The sequence below is a fragment of the Ptychodera flava genome, chromosome 20 (genome assembly GCF_041260155.1).
Source record: "Ptychodera flava strain L36383 chromosome 20, AS_Pfla_20210202, whole genome shotgun sequence".
Taxonomy (NCBI): domain Eukaryota; kingdom Metazoa; phylum Hemichordata; class Enteropneusta; family Ptychoderidae; genus Ptychodera; species Ptychodera flava.
This window is the reverse complement of record NC_091947.1, coordinates 18,748,098-18,758,131: the sequence shown is the minus strand read 5'-3', so window position 1 is coordinate 18,758,131 and position 10,034 is coordinate 18,748,098. Positions and strand designations below refer to the sequence as shown.

The 10,034-nt window shown below is 43.5% G+C and overlaps 1 protein-coding gene across 1 annotated transcript; it reads right to left on the bottom strand.

The window, feature by feature from the left end:
- Positions 1–3,762: 3,762 nt before the first annotated feature.
- LOC139120221 (alpha-2C adrenergic receptor-like) lies at positions 3,763–7,967 on the bottom strand. Its single transcript, XM_070684427.1, has one exon. The coding sequence runs from the start codon at positions 6,688–6,690 to the stop codon at positions 5,257–5,259; it is 1,434 nt and encodes a 477-aa protein (XP_070540528.1). The 5' UTR covers positions 6,691–7,967; the 3' UTR covers positions 3,763–5,256.
- Positions 7,968–10,034: the final 2,067 nt, after the last annotated feature.

Sequence of the window (10,034 nt, the reverse complement as noted above, 5' to 3'; positions counted from 1 at the left end):
CTTTTCATGCATGTATGTATGTATGTATGTATGTATGTATGTATGTATGTATGTATGTATGTATGTATGTATGTATGTATGTATGTATGTATGTATGTATCTATGTATGTATCTATGTATCTATATATCTATCTATGTATCTATCTGTTATCTATGTATTTACTGGTAATTTTAATTTAAAGTATTTAGAATACTGTGGTTGCCATTCACATTATTGCTACATGTTTCGTGGTAGTTTTATGTTTATTCTGTTCAATACTCAAACATCGACCACTGTACTTTACTGGAGAGACAAAGATATATATATATATATATATATATATATATATATATATATATATATATATATATATATATATATATATATATATATATATATATATATATATAAGCATGTGCAAATGTACCTGCAGTAAGATATAAACAGCCACTGCTTTCGTGCATTGCTTTACTAGTTGTCGCATTAAGGTCGTGTCGCCGCCCGGAGTCACACATTATCTTGTATGGCGACGGCAGCATTCCCCTAACCCCTATTACAAATGCGTGGACGTGTTGTAGTCATTGCCACCATATTACGGCTTGTGAGCAAACTAAGTGGGTGCAGAGTTCGGGTCTGCAGTCTAATTGAAATTGACAATTACGTTTAATTTTTTAATTTATTAACAGGGGTCGTTACCATAGAACAAATCAATGTTTCACGGGGAATGGAAGCCAGTCCAAATGATTTTAGGGTGGCTACATGTTCTCGGCGACAGGAAGAAGTCGTTCCCACAAAAGTAAAGGCAATGCTGGGAGGGGTATTTATTACTACCGAAATATTCAATCAGATTTGAACGAGAGCGGGGGAAAAAGAGTTAGTTCATCGGCGTCGGGGAGATTAACGCGAGCTCTTGGCAACATAAGCTGGCCGTTGGGGTTGCCGATTTGCTGCCGCGGTGTAATTCGTCCTGGAGCACCATCACAGGTGGCAATACCTACGATTTAAAAGAGAAGCGGAAGTAATCAAGTTCGATTTTGCTCAGATTTGAGGCCTCAAAGGTGATCAGTGTACAGCCTTTTTTACATCACTGAAGTCGAAGTCCCTTCAGCGGTTACCGGGACATCGCCATTTCCGAGGAGCGGACGCCACTGGTTTCTATGACAACGTTTCACCTTGATTCAATCTGCGCTGGACGCAACTCGTCAACGGACTCCCACAATCCGTGGGGGCCCTTTCATGGCAGCTGTCTTTATTGCAATAAGAAATACACATGGCTTTTTTTCGAGTGCGGAAACGCTTCTTAGAGTCAAATGAATAGGCCGTGTTTTCAGAACTCTGCGAGTTGTATAAACCCAATTATTATATTTGTTCACAGAACAGCAATTGCTTTGACAGGAGATCGGGGTCTGCAGTTGGGGAGAGCTTGCCTTTATGCTATCCCCATTGTACTGACAAATAGTGCAGTAATCAAGGTTTTGGAGGAACAAAATTGTGTCTAAATTTAGCATAGCGCGTTCAGTGGACGTATTCAAGGAGGAAACGGGATTGTTTGCTGAGTGATTGAATTCACACAGACCACGGGAAACGTGTTTGTGCTGACCATTACAAACGTGGACGTGTTTCATCGCGACCGTCAACTGTAATCTCTGTGGTCGTGGACTGCGCGCGGTCTGCCTGTGAGCGCCATGTACAATATCTTGTTTCATCACAGGTTTCTAATGAAGGCATGGGAGTATCAATGTGTGAATCCACTTGCGGTATCAAAAAATAATCACTGACTGTACACACAGTGATGACACATTTGATGAGCCTTAGTAATCTTTTTAAAAATTCAGATTACGCGTCCATGGACCATATCAATTAATTCTCCGCGGGGCTGATAATTCATTAATGCCCGCATCTATGGACAGGCAACCGTCTTTATTTTGCCTTCTTTTTTTTTGAAAGCACATTCAATTAACACTTACATATAAACCGAAGCCCCGTGACAAAGCTGGGCAAATTATGACGCAAGCTGACCCGGGGTTTGCGTTTGTGCGCTGTAAATGCGCGAACTGGATTGCGTTGGGTGGACGCCTATGCATGATGCTGCACTGGCAGCGCTGCGCTGGACGACAACAAACGATTGGCGAAGATACTCGCAAACATGATGTGCACAGAGAAAGTGTATCATGTCTGCATATTGCCAAGGCTGCAAACATTCATTAAAACCATGTCGGCAAAAAAATCGTAATCGAAGACAGGTAACGTAGTCAAATGTCGGTTATAAAAGACTTACGATGAATATTTCAACGGCCATCATCATGACGCAAACATACATACATCAGCGTGTTTAATTTAATAATTTTGTACATTTCTCTGTTTTTCTCATCACCGCTGATTTTCACGACCGCTATCCGGCCACGCACTCTACGTGCCTTTTAGCCAACTTCTCGTCGAATTTCCAATGTCAGCATAAGAAACCGTTGTCCTAATTCATCGACATACAACCCTTGAAATCGGATCACAAAGAGGAGGTTTCTAAGAGACCACGGATCGCCGTAACTCGATCGTACCCTCGTCCGCCCGGATTCGATACACGCAGTTCAGCAAGCCACTTCTCGGTTGATGGGCAATGCATACCGACCCGATACTCTGGAAGGCCCACCGGGGCTTTATTGGCCACGTATGCCTTCCCCTTCATCAAATGCGCGGAGGCGACGAATTGAGTTCTGCTTCAAGTAACGGCATAACCGGGACCCAATTTCCTTGTCATTTCTTTCACTCCCTGTGTCTTTGTGCCACAGCGGAAATTCCCCTCCGCTAATTTGCATCGCGCAAGACTTGGCGGGCAACGTCATGTAAGCAATCTTGGTAATTTTCACCTTTAAACCCCATTCGTAATTTTCTTACAACAGACTGCAATCTTGCCTCGTGTTTATCCCGCCCGGTGCACAGGCATAAAATCTCTTCTGCAGCATCGACTGGGACGAGATCTCGCCCATGCGCAGTGAGTGCCCATCGCCAAAAGGATAGCGAGTTTAAGTGTCTTTAAATTCCATTAAGCCGTATATTTCCTTTGTTGGACGGTAGATAATAAGAAATTGTTATTTCATCGCCAATATTTTCCAAAATAAAGCGGCCTTAATAGCCCAGAAGAAAACATATTAAGTTGGATAAATGACGTGAATTGTTCATCATTTCAAATGTAAACGTTTAACGTATCGAATAGCATACGCACCATTACTTCTGTAATTCAATTTTCCCTGTCTACATTTTTTCTAAGTCAATTCGAGACTGTTGACATGAACGGATCGATTCGACGACCCGTTGATGGCCTCCGTCAAGCTACGTCGAAAGCGAACTTGAAATCAACAATGTTTATTATTTTTTTGGCTTGATTTTTTCCCAGGTAAGGCTAAGGCCATTCACATAAAACAAAAGAGGTTTCGCCCCCCCCCCCCCCCTTCAAAGTGTTAACTGTGATCGTTTGGATATAGCGGCAATACTTCTTTTAACTTCTTATGATACGCTTCGCTGTCGGCTCGCCTTGTGAGATAAATGCTAGTGGACGCCTGGAAGAGGTTACAGGACGCTAAGCATGGCTTGACAAGTGGGAGGACGTGCTAAGATACTGAAACGACGCACTGTCTCTATTCGCCGGAGGCCGATGTCAAGTGAGAAGCCGAAGCTGGAGTGGAGTCTCGTCATGGGCGGGTAAAGCTAAACAACACTTTAAGTCACATTTCTTGAAACGAGTGGTTACAAGGAAGAATACGAGAAGATACGCGAGAACCATCGAATGAATATAACTTAAGTGTATTGTGCACATGAATGGGAACTGACAATTTCTGTTGTACAATGGTGAAAACATTGTTCTCTGTGTAACCGAAACCACAAGCAATCTTTCTGGTGCGTCAATACGATCACGTGATCTATCAATATTAGAGAGTAAAACGTTCGGCTCACAGACGTTCTACATTTGAATGTAGAACGTGTACATAAGTCTGATTAAAAGTACAAAATATGATTTTGCATAAAGTAGTAGCTCCGATTAACATTACTCGACGCCAAAGCGTTCCGTTCGAACAGCGTAGATGGGACTTTTAAAGTCACGACAACATTTTGAGATGGTCGTTGTGGAGTTCATGTGTGGGCCAAAATACCGTATACGTGGTTCTGACACGCTTAAAAAGTCGAAGTTTAAGTCGAGTCACAAAATTATTCAGAGAACCTCGGGAGCACGTCGGCGAACCGTCAGCTCGACAGCCGTTGACTCCCTAAGCCCAAAGTTCACTATAAATTCATTAGGACGATGTTGTCGACAAATAGCCAATTAAACGAGACGTCCGCGGACCGTAGAGCCCTCCGCTTGTCCTAATGTGACATCCGTTTAAATCTTACACGAACAGATGAACTGACCCTTGGGGCATGCCAGGAAATTATATTCCTCTAAGTCAATGAAATTAGAAATCGATTATGAACTCATAGACGTACTTCTCTCAGTGTGGTAGGTCACGATTTGCGCGCATAGTGGGTGAATTTCTCACTACAATAGTAATTTCAGGAATTGCTTCCAGATTGATGTAATTACAGATATTATTCATCGTTTGGTGTTCACAGGTCACAATTTCAAAATTATTGTAAATAGCTCATTGGCGATTTCATATATCAGTTTACTGGTCGTAAACACTGGTTGAGGGTGTCAATATACTTTTTTTCCAAATTTAAACCCAACAATTAACATTACCCGGGCAACTCGTGTACTCGAAGAGAATGTGGAATAAATTACAAAATTTTGACGGTGCATGCCCCCATCCAGTGTCTCGCAGTAAAAGAGCTATTAATAAATACAAGTAAAAAATTAAAAACCGCTGACGTGAAAACAAAATTCCAACTTTTTCGCTCAGTGTTGAGTCGAATCCAATTGGAGTCACAGTGTGCTGCGGTCGGTACGCTTTGACACTTCCAGCTACATTGCTATTGGCAAGATTAACTTATTACAAATCATTGTACGCTACCTTCACATTTCGGATTCATTTAACCAAACTCGGTTCAGGAAGCCGTATTTAGTAGACATTAATTATTAAATAGCGTGACTTTCCATGCCACCATCGAATGGTGCTTTTGTCATGTTTTGGGAAATAAATACTCCAGCTCGTTGAGAGACCGTTTCCTCGGAGGGATAGTCGGTGTCCAATTTCAGTCCGTGGCAGGGCAGTGATATCGCTGACAGTCAACACGCACACAATGCAATAGTTCTGTATCATCGTGAGAGGCTCTTGGTGGGTCAGTCGCTACTTACACTGGACGATTTTCTTGAAGGCTTTGTTAAAATCCCTATTAAAGATGGTGTAGATCACGGGATTAGCGGCACTGTTGCAATAACCGATCCAGAAGAAAAACTTGAACAGTAGGTCAGGTATAGCACACTTATGCTTGCACAAGGCGAAAATCACGTAGAGGACGAAAAACGGTAACCATGACAACAAGAATGTGCCCATAATTACGCCTAAAACGAAAGTGGCGCGGCGTTCTTTCGCTTGGGCGACTTTCCGTTTTTGTCTTTCGGTGTCCGCCGCGAGGTTGTGGCTGCGTGCGACAACGTGGTGGTTGTTTGGATTCGACTTCTTGAGTTGCAGAACTTGAATCAACGGCAGTTTCGTGGAGTTCGTGCCAAGGTGGCGGGAGTTCTCGTTTTTATCTCGGCCGTCGACTTCGTTTATTGTTGTAATGGTTGTGATATTGGTCGAGGACGGCTCTACGTCGGTTACCGAGATGGCGCTCCGTGGACTCATGCCGGGACTAGACGGAACTGGCGAGCTTGTTGTCGTTTCCTCAGCCGATATCTTTTGGTAATCTCGCCTTTTCATCGGAATATCGTGGTGGTTTTTGTTTTTATGGTTGTCAACTTTTGGCTGTTTGGATCGTTTCTCGGCCCGGGCCATTCTCAGCGAAGTTCGTGCCCTACTCTTGGCAGCATACCATATGCGCACATACACAACGATCATCACAAACGCAGGAATGAAGAACGAACCGCTGGTGGAATAAAGTATGTAGCCGGTGTCTTCACTCAGCAGACAAATCGGATACACCGGATCGGGCGGGTCGTCCGATCTCCAGCCGAACAAAGGTGGTATAGAAATTATGCCAGAGAGCAGCCACACCAAAAAAATCATGAATGCCGCTCGTCGCGGCGTCCGTCTCTTTGCATACTCGAGGGCTTGAGTGATAGACCAATAGCGATCGAGGCTAATAAGGCAAAGGTTTAGAATTGAAGCCGTGCAGGCCATAACGTCCAAGCACAGCCAAATATGGCACCACCATAGGCCAAAGATCCAGTAGCCCATCAGTTCGTTTGTGATACCGAACGGGATTATCAATACGCCGACCATTAGGTCGCTCACGGCCAAAGAGAGCAGAAACCAGTTTTGTATCCCTTTCAACGAGCGCTCCCTCAGTATAGCGATGCACACCAGTGTGTTGCCGAAAACTATGCTGAACACGAGGAGAACCGTGCACACAGCGGCGAGGATGATGCGGTCGGCGGCATAGCCGCTCGGTGGGTAGGGTCGATCGTCGACGAGGGAGGTAACATTTGTGGTTTCCGTTGTCGATGTGATATTGAAAGCTTTGCCCGCGGAATACGGAAGCCAGCTTGTATAATTGGTCGCTGGTAATAGCGTACCGCTATTATTAAATATCAACTCGTCCGCCATCGGCATTATCATGAATTGTCGCGTTGCGTTACCGCAGATAGTTCGTACTTCTGCTTATCTCTCCGGCGTTCTTGATTTTTTTCCCCGGCTTTTTTATCAACAAGAAGCAATCAGTCGTGAAAGTTTACAGTATATGAGGCGTGATTCAACCACAGAACTGAAGTGCGATGATGACAATATTGCTGCAGAGGTTATCAGCAATCGATGAGTCAATAGCCTTAGACTGCGAGAAGAAAAGATTTCACCGTCTTACCGAGTGGAGTGCAACTTCAGTGTTCCTATCGAAACGCCGAACGTAACTTGTTTATGCCGGTGGAGTGAAAACTGAAAGAGCATTTGCTTATTCTTGTAAAATATTATTGCGGCTTGACGGTCAACTGAGTCGGAACGTCTTGTGTAACGCGCGGTGACTGAAACTTGTGTAAACAAATTCTGAACAGGTACGAAGCGTCGGTGGCAGGCTGCGGACACAAGGCCTTGCTGTTGCAGATGCACGACGTTTTCTTGCCGGGCGACTGATATCTCGGCGAACGGTCGCCTTGGGCAGGTGCGGTAGCACTGCCAGACACAAGTCCTATCGGAGGTCGACGGCGATCAGCTCCAAAGGCCCCTTGTCCATTCACAACGGCTCTACAAAGCCAGCGTGCGATGTTGACATGTTACTCCACGCGTGTACTCTTGATGCTATGATTGTGGCTCAATGGACAACGCCGTATTTAAACTCCCCGATTTAATTGGGTGGTCGCTCACAAAGCGCGTTGACGTGTTGCACATAAACTCCAGATTTGCTACTGGCTGTGTGAGAGGAATGGCTAATTCCGCCTGACACCCCATATCAATGTCATAGGCACTTTTTCATACCTTGCTACGGCACACACGAAATTGATGTAGAAGCGGATCAAAGTGAGGCTTTCAACATGATCAAAATCCCAATTCAGCTACAGAAAATTACTGCTCATTTGAGCTAAATTACAGGTGCTTGCTTATTGGTCGGGCGTGCGACTCCCATGTATATTACTATGTAAATCAGCCATTCGGACGCTTGATGACGCCTTTCCGGGTGCGCAGAAGTGACACGAGTCGATGAAAATCCGGACTGGCATCGTTGCCTTGGAGACAGGAATAAGCTGCACCGTGAGTGCGACTTGAACAGCGCCAACACGTTGAAGAATATTCGATTTTAGAGTTGAAATCTCCGCATTTTAACGAATGATGTTCCTGAAGCAAGCATATTCTGAGGAAATAACATTACGTATCCTTTATGAAAACACCCGGCACAAGGGCACCGAGAGGCTAAGAGAGGAACGCACTTGTTCAATGTTTATAGCCCAGCGTTGAACCCTTTACCAGAAAACGGAAAGAACTGAACGGCAGTGTGTGTAGACGCAAAACTACATTTCATGCCTGAGCGTAGGACGCCCCCACCGAATATCTCCTCGGAATAGCAAAAATTGACCTGGTTGCACTATGTACGTCTGGCTCACTGACTATTACTCACCCATATTCTAAATAACATTAGGCATACATATAGAACAAAATATTCTGTATGCGAGATACAATAACGGGTCTATTAACATTCATTGGCCCTCGACTCAATGACAACTATACGCTTGTCGTAACCAAAACTACCGGTGCTGCTTATCAGAGTGGCATCCATTCTAATTAATGATATTCATTGCTTTCAACTACGATTTGACCTCGTCAGAGAGCCTCACAATAAAGGAAGAATATCGTCTCAGTATCGATTCTTCTCTCTTTATTTGCTCGCCGTGAGAGCTGCCGTAACTCAGTACCAACAGGAAAGGCAGACGACGAAGTAGGGCAGTTTGCGTATACATATATATATACGCGACGTGCCGCGACCGGGGTGGGCTATTTTACCTGCATTGCATGCAAACGAAGGATGTATTTGACTGATTTATGGCGACCGGCTTGTCGAGTGCGTTTGATTGAATATCAGGACCACGCCCAACCAATCAAAGAAGAAAAAAAAACCATTCACGAGATGACGTTTATCGCTCAGTAAAACGTTCGCCTCCTCTTGTCGCGGCGTATGATGCCACTGTCAAAACGTGAGATACTATCACGGCCGTGCTTTCTCCATCAGTGTCAACATTTTCCCTGCCGGTTGTGCGAAAGTTTACGACTGTTTTCGCCTGGGACTTGACTGTAACATTACAACGGGGCAATATGCGTGACCGAGTATCGATTATCTTTAGTTCTCACAGTCGGCATAATTACCAGCAAACATGTTAAGGCCTGACGCGATTTTGTCGACTCAGAACATAAACACGCACCGGAGTCTACACCCTGAACATGTTCATGTACAGCCGGTTACACTAGACGCAGACTTGGGCCATCATACATCTAAATTACGCCGTATAATGTACGGAACATCTCCTTCGGGCAAGAAACGATGTTGCACTATTTTTCAACACACATTAATATCCGCCTGCCCGCTGAAATACAATACTATCGGAAACCAAAATATGACTCGCAGAAAAAATTCTGTGCTTTGTTTCGTCAAGTGCTGAAATCAACTCGAGAAGGCGTTCCATTAGCTAGCCGCCCCAAACAGATGTCTGCCATTAAGTTCTGAGGGAGTTTACCCAAACCATTGCATTACTGACCCCGTTCTCAAGTACAACCGACGATTGCTCGCTAAAATTACACAGTGTTATGGTCTATCGACGACAATCCGATTTGTTTTCATCGTTTGAGTGACTGTGAATGGGTAATGGAATCGATTCGTGGCCCGGGTTCGATTCGTCTTGGCATGTTTTAACATTCCCCTTGTCCCTTCAAAACGTAGGTGAGGGATATAAAATGTAAGATCGTTAACTAAAGTCACAAAGTTTTGACTAAGAATTATATCATTATTCTTACACTTTTATTACTTTTCTGTAATGGAATATTACTACATATGTAATCTTATGCATGTATATTTTCATATAATCACATTTACTGATGTGTATATATATGCATATGAACAAATTTTGGAATTAAGTGTTTCACGTATTGACTTCCATAAGTAGTTATTCAACTACATTAATATTAATCCCATTATTATTTGTTCAATGTTTCACACACACACACATACAAACATACACACATACAAACATACACACATACATACATACATACATACATACATACATACATACATACATACATACATACATACATACATACATACATACATACATACATACATACATACATACATACATACATACATACATACATACATACATACATACATACATACATACGAAGCCTGTATAATGCATCAAATTATTTATCCAATTTACAGCGTGATTGCATCTTCGAACAAAGGCCGTTTGGTTAACGGCGAT

Coding starts and splice junctions, on each gene's coding strand:
- LOC139120221 (XM_070684427.1), bottom strand. CDS start 6,690: ATGATAATGCCGATGGCGGACGAGTTGATATTTAATAATAGCGGTACG.